At 39.3% G+C, this 17,630-nt stretch overlaps 1 protein-coding gene and 1 pseudogene across 3 annotated transcripts in view; both read left to right on the top strand.

Moving 5' to 3' along the window:
• CREBBP (CREB binding lysine acetyltransferase) overlaps positions 1 to 17,630 on the top strand; it is a 152,409-nt gene that overhangs the window by 11,600 nt on the left and 123,179 nt on the right. For both annotated transcript variants that reach the window (XM_079793388.1, XM_079793387.1), the window contains exon 2: positions 13,195 to 13,904. In XM_079793388.1, the coding sequence (XP_079649514.1) occupies positions 13,195 to 13,904 (710 nt within the window). The remainder of the gene's footprint in view (positions 1 to 13,194; positions 13,905 to 17,630) is intronic.
• LOC307109787 (large ribosomal subunit protein eL18-like) lies at positions 8,752 to 11,194 on the top strand (annotated as a pseudogene). The gene is made up of 2 exons: positions 8,752 to 8,770; positions 10,654 to 11,194. The product of its transcript is annotated as a large ribosomal subunit protein eL18-like (transcript).

Genomic DNA, 17,630 nt, shown 5'->3' with positions numbered 1-17,630 from the left:
TAATCTCCTAAGTCGCCACTGCCTAGTAGAACTTTCTGTGTTGATGGACATGTTCTATATCTGCACTGTCCAGTACTGGAACCATTGGCTACTTGTGGTTATTGAGCATTTGAACTGTTACTAATGTGATTCGGGAACTAAATTTTAAATTTTATTTAATTTTTATTAGTGTAAATAGCCACATCTGGCTACTGGCTTCTATATTGTACAGCACAGACCTAAATACATTTACTTAGTCTCATTTGTCTAAAGTTTTCTTTTTTTTTTTTAATAGTAAGTATTTTTTTTTTAAATATATTTTATTGATTTTTTACAGAGAGGAAGAGAGAGGGATAGAGAGTTAGAAACATCGATGAGAGAGAAACATCGATCAGCTGCCTCTTGCACACCCCCCACTGGGGATGTGCCCGCAACCAAGGTACATGCCCCTGACCGGAATCGAACCTGGGACCCTTGAGTCTGCAGGCCGACGCTCTATCCACTGAGCCAAACCGGTTTCGGCTAAAGTTTTCTTTAAGATATTTTTTATCTAAAAGACAAAGTTCTTTTAAAGGGACTGTCTTTTAAAGATAGAAGGTACTTTCAGAAATATTCAGTGCTGTACATTTAGGATTATTCACTGTTTAGAAAATATGTCACACTGTGGTGTCAGCTCTGGAGACACAACAGGTCTAGTGTCTGCCTTCATGGACGGCATCTGTAGTCAGGTGTGACCTCAGAGGAGAGGTTCATGCGTGATTAGGGGACAGGATAGAGTCTGTTCTGGATATGGGACGGCCTCTTGGGGGAAGAGGCATTAGCCCTGAGACCTAAAGATAAACAGGCGATTGGGAGGAGGGGAAACTATTCTAGGCTTGGAAACAGCATAAATAGCAAGTGTGAAGGTCTGGAGGTATAATCTCTTGAGTGTAACAGTTTCTGCAAAAACCAGTTTTGTTTTTGGTTTACGTTCATTGGGCTACCATTTAGAATCAGTGTGGTCTTGCTTCTGAGAGGTGGAGACTGCTGGTGTGGTCCTGCTCTTGGGAGTTGGGTGAGCCGGGGTTCCAGTCTCAGTTCTACCATCTCATTCTTTTATTCAACAAATATTTAAATACTTATAAAATTCAAATTAATTATATGTTTCTTATGTGGGATATTGCTAGGCTATGGTGATAACAGTGGTGGCTCTGTCCTCTTGGAACTCAGAGCATAGTGGTGTAAGCAGGCAATCCAGCAGTCCCACCAATGCCTGTCTAATTGCAAACTGAGATCAGAGTTGTGGAAGGAGGAAACTGGATGCTTCAGGTAGGATGGTCAGGGAAACTTCTTAGCGGAAAGGACATTGGAGCTTTTGCAGGATGAATTATGTGGGAAGTCAGGCTAGGCATCTGAAGGCAAGCAAAGTCGAGAGCCTCCAAGTGTCAGACCAGGGAGTCCAGGCCATTCTTTTAGGGCTTTAAAAACAATACAAAATTTTAGAAACCAATTGCTTCCCAAGGTAATTGGAGAAGCCTGGAGAAGCTTTTCCAAGGGTGTGTTCCCATCCAAGTTCCTATCTGCAAGGAGAGTTGAAAATTTTCTCTCTCCTCCCACATCCCATTGTAGAAGGAAAAAACCATGAAAGTTGTTTAAAATTTTTCTTAAAGCCCTAACCGGTTTGGCTCAGCGGATAGATCCCAGGTTCGATTCCGGTCAAGGGCATGTACCTTGGTTGTGGGCACATCCCCAGTAGGAGGTGTGCAGGAGGCAGCTGATTGATGTTTCTAACTCTCTATCACTCTCCCTTCCTTTCTGTAAAAAATCAATAAAATATATTTAAAAAATTTCTTAAAGTGGGTAATATATTCATAGGGTTCAAAATTCCAAAAAGCACAAGAGAATGTTTGGCGGAAAGCCTCCCTCTCCTGTCTGTTTCTGGAGTTAACCAGTTTTATTCCCCACAGGTAACCAGTGTGCATTTTTCTAGAGACATGCTATGCATATATAAGCACATGCTCTCTCTATTTTCTTCCCATAGTGACACATTATACTTGTTGTTCCACTATAAGTAAATTTTGGACTGATAGAATCTCAGAGCTGTTGGATATACTAATACTCAAAGAGCACTCTTCATTCTAAAAATACTTTTTAATGGTAAAATGTTTTGGTGCTGTACTTAAATAACAAAATTATTTTAGTGTTTTCACTATTCTGAATATGTAAGAAGAATTGAGGGTTTTTTGTTGTTTTTTTTTTAAATATATTTTATTGATTTTTTACAGAGAGGAAGAGAGAGGGATAGAGTTAGAAACATCGATGAGAGAGAAACATCGATCAGCTGCCTCTTGCACACCCCCTACTGGGGATGTGCCTGCAACCAAGGTACCTGCCCTTGACCGGAATCGAACCCGAACGCAGGACCCTTTAGTCCGCAGGCCGATGCTCTATCCACTGAGCCAAACCGGTTTTGGCAAGAATTGAGGTTTTAAAAAATTTAATTCCATGTCATCTCAAAGAATATTAGAAGTTTTGTTTCTGTCATCATGTTGCACGTCATGCAACCAGGTCATACCAAAGTTCTGTTTATTTTCCCACCTTAGTAGATAATGTAGAAAGCAAATAAAGTAGAAATCAGTTTCTTGCTTGGTAGGACTACTAAGAATATTCATATTAACGCCAGGCCTTTTCATTAATTTAGTTAATTAATTTAGAGATTGCAAAACATTATTAAAGTGACCCAAAAGTCCTTCAGAAGAGGAGTAGCTGAGTCCTCTGCTATTGCAGATGTGGAGGAGGGAGAGTCATGGGCACTTAAGAGAGAAGATAAATTTGTTAGATCATTACATAAAAGAGATGGAGAATAAAAATGGTAGATTTTTTAGGGGTAAAAAGATATTTACTATTTTTTTAGTGCATAGATTTCCAGAAGGAAATCTCTAGGAATTGTTTTTCTTAGGGGTGAGGAACTGGAGATGGTTTGGGAGGGCTCTCTATTTTCCACTTTATATTCCAAATGCCTTAAAAAACACCTATAAACATATTTTTGTCATGAAAAGCTAGTTAAAAAGTAAATCAAATCCAAAGCAAAACATCTTTAGTATTTGTGGTTAGAAGAATCTGTTTAATGGTGAGAAGTGGAGTTTTGGTTAGTTCCTGTTGCAAAACCTTTAGCAAAAATGGTTTGAACAAAGTGTAAATTAATTCAGAGGTGCTGTTCAAAGATTTGAAAATATGATTGTGTTTTATTGTGATGTCCAGTCATCACTTCTTTGCACGAGTTCTGAGTTTAACAGAATCCTTTTATTAGAGGTTTCTTCATTGATGTGCTGGAAGCTACAAGACCTGACAGCCAACTAATGTTTCTTTGAGTATTTTGAAATAATGTTAGCTTTCCTGATGTGAGCAACATTTATTTTACTACTACGTTGGGCATAGAATGTAGATTGTCACATTCCTTTAGGGAAAAAATAGTACTTTTGAAAAGTCCTTAAAATACTTTTTATTTTCTTGCCTTTTAAGCTCATTTAAACACTTACAGTATTTTAAACTAATATTGAGCTCATTTCAGATTTCACCTCAATCAGTAAACACTCCAATTGGAATCGGGAATGCGTGGAAGTGTTCCAGGTGTTACCACTTGGGTCAAAGCTGGTCAGCTGGGCCTGGACACCTCCGGGGCTGCCTTTAAAAATTCAATTTTTTAAATTACTTAAACGAGTAATTCATTCACATGGTTCAAAAATCAGAGAACACAAATTTGTTAGGAGCCTTCCTCCCTCTACCTAGTCCCCAGATGTGAGTAGATTGTGCTCTTCTCCAGGATTTGTCTCTTCAAGCGACATTGTCTACTCTAAGCTCCTTTGCCCCCTTGCTGCCCTTTTCTTCTTACCCAAGGTAGCATACTATACATATTGTGGCACACCTGTACATAGAAGCACATGGAGAGCTTCTTCATTATCTTTTTATAGTTGCTAGTGTTCCATTATATGAGATGGGCCATAATTGATTTAATCTGTTCCTCACTTATGGACATTAGACTCCAATCTTATTGTCTCAACACAGTGTTTCAATGAATAGCTCTGCACAATTATGTGTATATCTATAGAACAGATTCCTAAAAATGGAATTAATGGTTAAAAGGATTATGCATTTTTAATTTTGATGATGTCATCAAATTGTTCTCTAAGAACTTGTATGTTGGTGGATTCTTAAAGTTTTAAAAGCAGCACACTTATATCCAGCATAGACATCACTAGTTATTTTGTGTATGTTATTTATTAATATTGTCTAGTTGATGATACATTATTCTTCGGTTTGTGATCTCCATCATTTTGTGCAATCTCCATAGCTTTAGGGTATACTTTATTTTTCCTTTAAGACTTTGTGTTTTTTTTTAGAATAGTTTCAAGTTCATAGCAAAATTGAGAGGAAGCAAAATTGAGAGGAAGCAAAATTGAGAGGAAGGTGTAGAGATTTTCCCACATACCTCCTGCCCCTACATGTGCAAGCCTCTCCCATTATTAACATCTCCTACCAGGGCGGTATATCCTTTACACCTGATGTACTTACATTGACACAGCATAATTACCCCAAATTCATAGTTTGCATTAGGGTTCATTTTTGGTGGTATACATTCTGTGTGTTTGAATAGACGTATAATGATATGTAGCGAACATTATGGTATCATACAGAGCAGTGGTCGCCAACCGGTGGTCTGTGAGGTCTGAAAGGTTGGCGACCGCTGATACAGAGTATTTTCACTGCCCTAAAAATCCCCTGTGCTCCACCAGTTCATCCCCACACTCCCTAACTCCTGGCAGTCACTGATCTTTTTACTGTCTTCATAGTTTTGCCTTTTCCAGAATGTCATATAGTTAGAATCATATAGTACATAGTCTTTTCAGATTGGCTTCTTTCTCTTAGTGGTATGTATTTAAGTTTCCTCAATGTCTTTTCATGGCCTGGTAGCTCATTTCTTTTTAGTGCTGAATAATGTTCCATTGTTTGGATGTTGGTGTACTTTTTGGACTTAATACATTCATTTTGTGTTATAGGTTCTCATATAGTCCATCTGTTTCCATATGTTGTACGCTGACACCTCTAAGTCCAGAATACGATCTTTCCCCTTTTCCTGACTTGGTGTTGCTGCCTGCCAGCTATAGATCCCAACATTTAGGCCATAAGACCTAGTCTCTGGGCATCTGCTTGCTTATACTTACCTGAGGTACCCCAGCACTTGTGGTGGGGTTTGCTTCTGCAGAGGTTGGATCCTAGCTCAGCCCCCACATTCTTCATCTAGGACCTCTAATTGGATTGCAGGGTGGCTAAACAGCTGATTACAGTATCTTACCCGGGTCCCTCTCAACCGTTTTGGTGGAGAATAGTGAACCCCTTTCTGCTTCCTCTGCTCCAGAACATCTGTTTGCCGTTTAGGGGCTGCTGGGTGATTTATGGCCAGTCTGTTGGTGGTTTACTACTGTGGCAGCGCCTCTTGTTCCACCTTTGTCCCTTGAAGCCTTTTCTCCACTTTTCAGGGCTGAGGGAGGCAGCACACAAACCACATTTAGGAAGCGTAAAATTGTCCTTGCTGTCTAGGAATAGCCCTTTTCTGGAAACTTCTTAGGTGCATCAAATGAAGAGAGGAGGCTGGCTGTAATTCCAGGACTCTGCTGATTTTAGGGTTCAGTGTGACAAAGAACTTTTGATCAGGACTGTCTTGGGTTCTTTAATTGGAAGATAAATAGAAAATATTTCGTGAAGGAGATTTCTTGATACCTGATGCAGAGTAACCACGAAATACATTTACTCCCACTATATGAAGGCCTGGGAGGAAGCAGGTTGCCCAGCCCAACCCACTTTGGCTCTTGAACTGATAGTGATTTTGAGAAAAGGCAAGATTTTTCACGCACTATAAGCTCACTGGTCAGAATGAAGTAAAACCTTATTATCCTGTACTAATTAGGGTGTGGTATCTGCATAAAAGAAGCCTGAATTACAGAAGATTTTAGAAAGAACTTGCCTTTATTATTTTCTAATAATTATTGAAAAGTTTACGTGTCTTGGGAACTTGTTTAAATGGTTAGATAAAAATTGTAATGGCATAAATGCTAATAAAACAATGCCTTTTTTCTTTTACTTTTCATTATTTGTATTTTCATTTTTAGTTGTTGGAGAATTGTTTCATTATTTAGTTGCACAGTCTCCAAGAATTTTCAGAGGTTTTATTCTATAATTGTCACAGATTATTAGGGCTTTACCATAGAGAAATAACAGTCATTGAGCATGAACCCTGTACCAGGCATGGGCTGCTAAGTTGATGATGTGTAATCTTGGAAGATGGGGCTATGACAGTGGTAATAATGTCTAATATTTATTGAGCCATCACTGCATGCCAGGTTAAGTGTTGTATATACATTGTATGATTTAATTCTTTCATCAGTGATTCTAGAGGCAGGCACTAGTGTTTCCATTTTAGAGCTGAGGATGCACACACATAGGGAGGTAGTAGTAGTAAGTGACAGAGACAGAGCTGAATCAAAACCAGTTGGGTACTTTTATCACTACCCCAGACTATACTTCCTGTATTGTCAATGTCTAACTAGTACTATATTAATACATGCACTGTGAAGGTCCAGAATGTTTTTTGAGTCATTTAAGAATAATAACCCTGCGAAAGTGTCTACCATTCAGTGGGTTCCTCATCTTTAGATGTGAGCCTTTCCAGGATGTATTGCCCTTGTTGGATCAATTTTTTTGTATCCAGTTTTGACTTAGGAATTAAAAATTCCTTCTGTAAAATTTTTTAGGTGGATGAATAAAAGTGCTTAGCTTTTGAAAGATTTAAGAGAAGCATTTTGAGTAGAGTACAAGCAGTGCTGAAGAAAGACTAAAATTATGAAAAAAAATTTCAAGAAAGCAGACCTTTTTAAAAAACACACACAGGGAATAAGGACTGCAGAGAGAAATAAGAGGTCCTTGGGAGGGGAGTTTTCATGCTTGGAACTAGAGAAACTTGAACATAAAACAGCAATCTAAACTTGTGCATAGTTTATTTCTCACACTACCATTTCTCATTCTACATTATGCCATTTAATCAACCATGGTATAGAGGTTCACTGATATTGAGGTGTAGTTGAAGAGTGAAATAGACCTGACTGGTCCCCTAGAAGATAAAGGGGTATAAGGGAAAAAGTAGAACAATGTAACATTTCAAGATAATTCATTATTGAAATTTGTTTTCTTTGTTTCTGTCTTAAGTAGTAATAAATGTTAACATTAGCGCTTTATGTGTTTGGCTAGGCAAGTAACTTGTTAGAGTTGATAGTGTGTATCCTTTGTAACTCTGGCACTCTTCTATGTAATTCATTCACTCATTTAGCATATGGATGTTTGTTGTGGGCCTAGTATATGCCAGGCATTTTAGGCTAAGCAATGAGTAGTCAGGATCCCTGCTTTCTTGGTGCTTACAGCCTCATGAGTTATAACAGGAAATTGATCGTATGATTTTAAGACTCACTCACTATGTGTATAGAGTACAGAAGAATTCATACTTCTGGCTAATAGAAGGTATGATAAACTGGTCTGTACATACTTTGACAGAAAAATCAGTTCTACCAATAAAGAGAACTTGGGGCTCCAAATGCAATTCAAAGAAAAGAATATATGGTGTTGTTATGACAGAAGAGATGTTAGAAAACCTGAATAAAGATATGATTTGTGGATGACTTGTTTAGCTGACACATCTGAAATTTTTTTCAAACAAAACTGTTATCAAATGTCATTGTTTGGACAGATTGATTCAGCCCCTTACCTGGCATTTGATTCTGTAAAATGAAAAGCTTTTTTCCAGAGTACCTGAGAGCAGCCGTTCACTCCTTATTTAAGGTGAAATACTGATTTATGATCAAGATGAATAAGAATGGATTTAGAACATGTGTGGAATACCATTTGTCTTTCAGTGTTCAGAAGTGATGGTTACCTGGAACAAAGTTTCTGGGTCCAGCCTAGAAGTGAAATACACCTTGTGATAATGTGTGATGAAGACCTCCTGTTTCCCAAAGCAGGCCCAGTTTAGTTGTGACTTTCTCCTTCCTAAGCTGCTGTTGTGGTTGCCCCAGTCTTGTATGAGTGTGAGACTGAAAAGCTAATAGCTTTGTTTCTCTCAAATCAGCTTAATGAAAGGAACCAGTTCTGGGGTTGGCAGCTGGGAAGCCCCAAAAGAGAAAAGTCTTGCTCCTAGCTATGGAAGTATGACAGACTTTTTTGCTGTTTGCTGTATGACAGTCTCCTGCTAAGAGTTAACAACCGCTAGAAAGCAGGGTGCCCACGAATCTTGTTCAGTCCCAGCTTTGCTCTCTCCTGGTCTCCTGGGCCCCCTGGTGATTTGGCAGGGAGAAAGGAATTTACCTAGGATTGGAAATGGTAGTGCTCAATCTTGAATCACAGGAATTTCCCATGATTCAGATTGCTTTTGCCCAACCTGGGTGTTGGGACACTAGTGTGTAGAAAGCATAGCTGTGTTATGTTGCAATATCCTGACTTTCCTTCTTCACTCTTCTTTGTTAATGTTTTGAACTAGAGAATAGGGGAAAATGGTGACAGTATAATTGTGAAAAGGAGGGTAATGGTGTGGGTATGAATGTGCCTTCCACAAACCCTACACGACCTGTATTGCCTTTCTAAAAGCCACACCTTATATGTTTGGTTGTATACATGTTCATACATGCTTGGACTGGTAGGTGAGGATATAAGTAGAATTAGTCAATCTTCCTGTACCCAAACAGTTGTGAGATGTGTCTTTATCGAAACAGTGAGAAAAAGTAGTCAAGGTAGACAAAATGTGGCAGACCAATAAAAATATAAAAATAAATTAAAACATGAGCCCTGCTACAACTGTAAAAGTTGTACGTACATTTGGACTAGAATTGGAATAAACCACATACACACAAATGTAAATTTGAGAGTGACAGGATGAAGAGTGAATTTTTAAAGGTAAGAAATTTTAAAGTTTTTGTGCAAGATAGAATAAACTAACCTGTATCTGGCACAAAGCGTTCAGTCCAGCATTCATCGTGTAACCCTGGGATACTGTTGTCCCTGTTTTACAGATGAGAGAATTAAGACACAGAGATTAAGCAGTTTGTCCAGGGACCCGAGGGATAATTGATTCAGCCAGGATTTGAACTCATGTGTTCTAATTCCAAGTGTTCTTTTTCTGATTTCTACACTGGACGAGGGTGCCTGATGCTGATACTGCCATGTTTATTAACTGTTCTTTTGGGCGTACCTGCTGTTGTCCTGGCCTGGAACCTCTTTCCTAGGAAAACTGCTTTAGGATACTTGGAAGAGCCAGTCAGGGGAACTTTAGGCACCAGCTGTTCTTCCCCTCCTTGAAAATAGGAAGAAAACCCAATCTTTGTTATAATGGCTCCTGCTTTCTGGTTTAAAGTTTCATTTTCATGTTCTTAGATGGAGCATTGCATTAAAATTAAAAAAAAATTTTTTTTAAAGAGTACTAAGTAAAAATGTGTGTGCATGTGGGCAAAAACCTGGAAGGCAACAAACAAAAATGTTAGTTATGTTGGAGGCTTGTTTGTTTTTACTTATTTCATGTGCTTTTTGTATCTGGAGACACTTGTGAATCTCCAGATTCAGGACAACACAATAGCATAAAAGCAATGAAATGGAAGACACAAAATCATGTTGAGACACAGAAGCAGGGTAACGACCAGCAGCAAGGCCTAGTCAGTGATTCTTTCTCAGAGCTGTCTGCTGTCTCCAGGAGTCAACTCCTGTTGTCCTGTAACCATGAGGAAACAACCCCAAATTGAGGGACATTCTACAAAACAGCTGGCTTGTACTCTTTAAAAATGTCAGCTATGAAAGACAGAGTCTGAGAAACCTTTCTATATGAAAAGAGAAGAAAAAGATATGATAACTAAGTGCACTGAGATCCTGAATTGGGTCTTGGATTAGGAAAGTAAATGTGATGAAGGGCATTATTGGGATAACTGGCCAAATCTTAGTAAGGGCGATCAGTACATTAAGTACTGTATCAATGTTAAATTTCCTGAAGATAAATGTACTATGTTTATGTAAAAGGGTGTTCTTAGGAGATGCAGAGTCAAGTACTTAGGAGGAAAGGCTCATACTGTCGGCAGCTTACTCTCACAGATTCTGCAAAAACAGTGTGCTGCTAATGAAATGAAACACTACCCAGGTCTAATTCCTTACAGCCAGGCAGGAAGAAATACATGTGTGGTAGAGATGGTTTATTAGGCATGTATGTACAGAACTGTGGAGCCTGAAAAGAGGGACCTGGTCAGTTTTGTAGGGGTAGCCTGAAAAATGTCTTCATGGTCACTTTGACTAATCCTAGTGAGGGCTTGGGGGTAAGGTTTTCTAGTGAGGGAGCTCATTTAGAAGAAAGATTGCTGATGCATGTGAGAGCTCATTGTGTTATGGCTGCATGGTAGGGTATCAGAAAGGGCTGAGACGTGGACTGGGGCCATGTTCTGATGGCCTCGTACATCTTACGAAGGAGTTTGAATTATGTCCATAGACATGATGGAGATAATCAAGATGCCTTCAGCTGCGAGGAACATTAAACTCCAGCTAGAATGACTTAAATGGTAGGAAATGTATTTCCTCACGTAATAAGAAGTGTGGCTCTTTCCTGACCTGGTGGAGCAGAAGGCGCCATCAACATCTGCCACAACAAAGACCAAAAGGTTCAGTGCGAGGAGCCCAAGAGCCAGGACATCTACCTAAGGCTGTTGGTTAAACTATACAGGTTTCTGGCCAGTTTCAAACCAACTCCAACTTCAAGTGGTGCTGAAGAGGTTGTTCGTCAGTTGTACCAACCGGACTCCTCTGTCGCTTTCCCAGATGGTCCGGAATATGAAGCTTCCTGGCCAGGAGGGCAAAACCACCGTGGATGTAGGGACTATAATCTATGATGTGTGTGTTCAGGAGGTGTCCAGACTGGAGGTGTATGCACTTCGTGTGAGCAGCTGCTCCTAGAGCCACATCCTCAAGGCTGGGGGCAAGATCCTCACCTTCGACCAGCTGGCCCTGGACTCCCCCCGAGGGATGTGGTCTTGTTTTGCTTCTGGTCCTTGCAAGGGACTCAGAGTATACAGGCATTTTTGGCAAGGCCCCAGGAATCCCTCACAGCCACACCAAACTCTTCGTATGATCCAAGGGCCGGAAGTTCGAACACGCAAGAAGCTGACAAGCTAGCCATGGGTACAGAAAATGAACCCCAGGTCCTACCTTGTTATTAAAAAGATTCTGGATGCTGAGGGAGGGAGGGCATGAAGATAGGGAAGTTACAGGGTTAGATAATTCAGCTCAGAGATGGCTTCATGAACCCAGGTGTTTGCATTTTTGTGTGGCAGCCATCCTTAGTGTGTGAATGGTGTCTCCGTTCCTGGTTGAAGAGAGTTGCCAGAGTTCTGTAATGAAATCTAGTAAAAGGGGAATCTCTTTCTGAGCATCCTTTATTATTAGAAAGGAAAGCCTTTTCCAGAATTGTCTTGGCCAACTTGCCTTTAATTCCCTTAGCCAGGATTGTGTCACCTGCAAGGAGATGATTGTGGTGTTTGGCTTCTCCAGTGGCTCTCCCTCCTGTGGCTAAAAGGTGTTACCCCTTCCTGAGAAGAACCTCTGAGGAGCTAGCCAAAAGAGGTTGTTGTGTAAGCAGCCACCAGGGTCTGTCACCATAGAGAAAAAAAATTTCTATAAGTGAATGGTGGGAAGAGGAGTGGCTGTGCTAAGTTAAAAAAAAAAAAAAAAAAACCACATGCACTCATCCCCTTGACCACTTTACCAGGACAACTCTTTATTTCTGGCATATTACTCTCCAGCCACTGCCCATATGCACATACTTTAGTTCTAATCTTACTCTAGGTGTCATTTTGCATACAGTTTCCATTGGTATGTTTTTATACACCATATAAACATGTTTCTACATTTTTCTAGTCTTCATAATTATTCTAATGCATAATGTTTTGTATTTTATAGCAATTTATTAAACTTATTGGACAATAGTAATAATAAAGGCTAATACTTACTGAGCACTTATACATTTATTCATTTAGTCCTCACAACATTTTCTATTGGGGTATGATGGCCATTGTCACCCCAGTTTCCAAGTAAGAAAACTGAGGCTCAGAAAGTCTAAGTAACTTACGTGAGGTCACACAGCTAATTAGCGGGGAGCTAGCAGCAGAGCTGGAGTTCAGATGCAGGCAGTCTGGGTCTATAGCCGTCAGGTTAAACTACCGCTGGATATTGTTATCCCCTCTTTTGATGTTACTAATACTATGACGAACATATTTCTACATATCTTGTCCTTGCACATGCATGCATAGCCAGGTTGTGGGTTGAAGAATGCATTGTCAGTGAGGGACTAGAGATGACGAATATAGACCACATGTTAGAGAAATGTTACTTTGAGAAAGGACCAGAAAAAAGGAGTTGCTTTCACTTTTTATGTTTGATTACTAGGAAGGATGATCTATTTTTTTTTTTACTGTTTAAATCTTTCTTTGTGATATCCGCTTTTGTCCTTTGTGCATTTATACTTGGGAGTCAGGGTGCCTCTCATATTAATGTATGATTGACATTAACACCTTTCATATGATACAAATATTAACTCCTGTTTTCTTAAATTATTTTTGGTTTCTGTATATGTATTTATTATTTTCTACAGCTTCAACATTTTGAGGAATCTCATGTTCTGTTAAGGCTAGTTTGTGTTTTTTTATAACTTACTTTTTAAATATGTAATTACATATTTAGGTTAGGCTTTATTTTAATTTTCCCAAATTGCTATTTAATCTAATGCCCAATTGCTTTTTACACAATACATTCTTAAAAGCATTTTTACCTTATAATTCAGTTTTTTTAACTCTCCATTGTTTTTCTCTAATTTGTTTATGTGTTTGTCCTCATAACATATGATTTAATTTTGTTTGAAAATGTGATCAAATCTAATAGGGCTAGCTCTCTTCTCATCTCTGTTTAACTTTTTCTTTTTCAGAATTTGAAAATTTTTTTCATGTTTTATTTTTCCAAATTAACTTTCAAATCATTTTGACATTACTCTTAAGACATGCTGGTGTTGTATGTTACATATGCCTCTTTAGGTTAAGCTTATAGTAGCATATGACAGTTGGAGAGCTATTATGGTTACTTAGTTTCTCATTTCCATTTCTGTTTAATTTCTAGATTTTGGACCATTGTTTGACTTGGAAAATGATCTTCCTGATGAACTGATCCCCAATGGAGAATTAGGCCTTTTAAACAGTGGGAACCTTGTTCCAGATGCTGCTTCCAAACATAAACAACTGTCGGAGCTTCTGCGCGGAGGCAGCGGCTCTAGTATCAACCCAGGAATAGGAAATGTGAGCGCCAGCAGCCCTGTGCAGCAAGGCCTTGGTGGCCAGGCTCAAGGACAGCCGAACAATGCGAACATGGCCAATCTGGGTACTATGGGCAAGAGCCCTCTGAACCAGGGAGATTCTTCAGCCCCCAGCCTGCCCAAGCAGGCAGCCAGCACCTCTGGGCCCACTCCCCCTGCTTCCCAACCACTGAATCCGCAAGCACAAAAACAAGTGGGACTGGTAACCAGCAGCCCTGCCACGTCGCAGACAGGACCTGGGATCTGCATGAATGCTAACTTTAACCAGACCCACCCAGGCCTCCTCAATAGTAACTCTGGCCATAGTTTATTGAACCAGGCCCAGCAGGGGCAGGCGCAAGTCATGAATGGATCTCTGGGGACTGCTGGCAGAGGAAGGGGAGCTGGAATACCGTACCCTGCTCCAGCCATGCAGGGGCCCACAAGCAGCGTGCTGGCTGAGACGTTAACACAGGTTTCGCCACAAATTCCCAGTCATGCGGGACTGAACACGGCACAGGCAGGAGGCATGACCAAGGTAAGTGAGCATCAGTGCTTTGAATGCTTCCTATTAATCGGTGGCTACTCCCTCCAAGTAACATGGTAAAATGGGGCCATGTGGAAAGTGGGGCCATGTGGAAAGTCTCCTTTAGGCTTTCTTCTTGCCCCTCCTACTTGGAAGAAACAGATTTGGTATCTGGAGACTTTCCAGGATAAAGATCTCTGCTCCATGTATTAAAAAGGGCAATTCTTAAAGGAATCAAAAGTAGAATAGCATGCACATCAGGCATTTGAAAACATAGGGAATATGTTCGAACTGATTACCAGTTTTCAACCTCTGAAGAAAATGTGTGGAAATAGGAGCACATGGTTGAAAGAGGCAAATTCTGCTGAGAATCCGTTTGTATCAGTGAATCTGATAAAGGCTGTTTTACCCAGCTAGCTGAGTTTTTACTCTATATACCCTTTCTTTTTTACAACCACCTGATAAAGTGTCTATTGTCACTGTCTATTGTACCAGCAAAAAAGTTGTGTTCCAAGCTGGTCAGCTACTTGCCATGGTTAACAGGGAAGTACCAGAGCCAGTGGGGCAGTGCAGTCTCTTGGGTACCAGAGGAAACTCAAAGCTCTAGTTCTCAAAGTGGGGTCTCCATCAATATCACCCGGGAGCTACTTAGAAGTATATAGCTGCTGACTCTGAAACGGAGGGTGGGCCCAGCACTCCAGGCTTTAAGAAGCCTCTAGGTCAGTGGTTTTCAACCTTTCTAATGCCGCGACCCTTTAATACAGTTCCTCATGTGGTGGTGACCCCCAACCATAAAATTATTTTCGTTGCTACTTCATAACTGTAATTTTGCTACTGTTAATGAATCGTAATGTAAATATCTGTGTTTTCCAATGGTCTTAGGCTCTACAGCAGCGGTTCTCCACACTCTACAGCAGCGGTTCTCCCACAAGTTGAGAACCCACAGGTTGAGAACCGCTAGCAGGGTTGCCTAAGACCATCGGAAAACACAGATATTTACATTACGATTAATAACAGTAGCAAAATTACAGTTATGAAGTAGCAATGAAAATAATTTTGTGGTTGGGGGTCACCACAGCATGAGGGACTGTATTAAAGGGTTGCGGCATTAGAAAGGTTGAGAACCACCGCTCTAGGTGGTTTCGAGGCCTGGGCAAGGTTGAGAGCTCTGCTTGAGGAAAGGCCCAGGCTGGGGTTTGTAGCTGCCAGCCTTGCAACTGGTGTGTAGAGTAGGAACCAAACTTATATCATAGGGAAGGCAAATGCCCAGATAGATATGAGAGAACTGGAAAAGATTGAAGTTCACAAGGGAAGAAGAATGCCAGCTAAATCCCACTGAAGGAACAAATGCCCGTAGGAGCCTGAGACAAAGGCTTCTGAACTACAGCCACCAGGGCATCTACTTCAAGCAATATTTGGTACAGCAAATTCCAGAATAGAAAAATGGTTTGGGCTGTTCTTTGGATTTGATTAATCCCATATAAGGAAAAGGGAGAAATTAGAATAGAACACAATTTCCCCACAAGGTTGATTGTGAGCATTAGGTGACAGATACGAAGTCCTGTGACTATCTTAGGTAAGGAGCAGATTTTTTTTTAAACTTAAGAAACAAAGGTGAAGTAATTCCCAACATCGAAATTGCAGTTATCTCTTCTGAAAATTAGCAAAAGACAATGTGAACTTAAACTTTAGTTATTCCTGGAATTTGAAGAGGGGTCTGTGTATGCACATGCTTTTTAGAGTTGGGCTGAGAAGGGATTTCTGATGGGTTTAGGATTCTTGGATAGATTGATGTTTGTTCCTTCTTAATTCACTCATCATTCCAATCCATACTACCCAGTTAAAAAAAAGCTTTTTATTTTGGAGAATTTAAATCATATACAAAAGTAGACATAGTAGCTTAGTGCAGGACTTCTCAATCTTTTTGGTCTTAGGATTCCTGAATAATCTTAAAAATTATTGAGGGCCCTAAGGAAATTTCTTTAAAATGTGGATTATATCTGTCAATATTTGCCACACTGGATACTGAAACAGACTTATAAAACACAAGTATATATTCCATTTAGCCATTAAGCATGGTGACATCACATGTCACAGAGCCTCTGGAAAACAACTCTGTTCTTATGAGAGAATGAAAGTGAAAAAAACCAAAATGTCTTAGTATTTCATGAAAACAGTTTTGGCCCTCTGACCATATACACTTAGCCATTGATAACATGTATTCCTAAAAGTTAGACTTGGCATACCCAAACACAAGTGTCATTCTCACTTGTAAATGCATGATAGTTTCTTCGAGATGTCAAATGTCCACTAAATATTCAAATGTCCACTAAATATTCAAATTTCCAGTGGTCTCCTTTGTCATATTTTTTTCCAGATTATTTTTCAAAATTTGAATAACCCATTTTTCAGTCAATTTATAGGACTCTTAAGAATCTATTAATCTCTAAGAGCTTTACATTTTATTTGTTGAAGAATCTGGTGGTTTTGCTTGTTCTGGGAAGTTTCCTCCAGTCTGGGCTTTGCTGATTTCATTTTTGTCACTCAGTGTCCCTCTGTTTACCCAGGTTTTTCATTCTGTCTTGGGACTCTTTCCTTCATACAGAGTGACCTTTCTTTCAAACAATACTATGTGGAAAGTAAGCTACATTAGTGTTGTGAGGGTAGTCCTCTCTATTGCCCATAGGTATCCCAAAGAGGCCTATGGTGAAGAAAGGGCAAGGACTGTCATTTTTGAAAGATTGTCATGGCCTTTGGGTGAGACAAAAGAATTAATAGTGGTGGGCAAATAGTAAGAACAAGAGACAAGTTCATTTTAAGCTATTCTTCTCTATAATATAATGATAGTAGAGCCAACTAAGATTTTAAAATGCATATGGGGAAAAGAAACTTTTTTGAAAGGTAATTTTGTTTTAAAAATTATTACACAGGAAATGCATGTTTTCTATAAAATAATTCAAATGCGTATTTTATATAAATTAATAAGAACAGGCCCTCACACCTTATAGATAACTACTTCTATGTATATTTATTAACACACATCCTTTTTAAATACCAAATGGAACCAAACTGTATAAGCACCTTGCTGTTTTACCTAACAGCATACATATAACATATATTCATATATCCATATGTCAGTGCACACAAAATTTTTTCTTCTACTGACAGCTAAGTATCCTATATAATAAAAGTGTAATATGCTGAGCCATGCTGGCTGGGTGAAAAATAAATCTCTCTTAATTCTTGATTTTGGTTCTCCCAAATTCTTTCACCAAACACAACTACTATTTCTTATCTATCCTTCAAGAAGTGGTCTGTGCATATAGAGGTATAATGAGGTGAGTGTGTAAATATTTCTCTTAAATATAAAGAGTAGTGTATAATAACCAATCTCTCCCTCCTTCTCTCCTCTCTCTGTGCATGTGTATTGTGTGTGTACATGCACCACCTTCCCACCATTTAACAATGTAAGATGGAAGTTATTCCACATTAGATAGAGCTCTCAGTCCTTTTTACTAGATACGATGCAGTAGTAGTTTCTGATTAGGGTATATCATAATTTATAGGACTAGTGTCCCATTGGCTTGATACTTAGGTTTATTTCCAATGTTTTGCTGTTTGACAATTTTGATTTGTGTTTACATCTTTCTACATCTGAGTGATTATATCTGCTGGATAAATTCTTGGGAATAAAATTTCTGGATTAAAGGATATTGACTTTTAAAATAAGCATAGATA

This window comes from Cnephaeus nilssonii (genome assembly GCF_951640355.1).
Source record: "Cnephaeus nilssonii genome assembly, chromosome: 2".
In the NCBI taxonomy this organism is placed as follows: Eukaryota; Metazoa; Chordata; class Mammalia; order Chiroptera; family Vespertilionidae; genus Cnephaeus; species Cnephaeus nilssonii.
The sequence above is the reverse complement of the archived record's forward strand: the minus strand, read 5'-3'. Positions and strand labels throughout refer to the sequence as shown.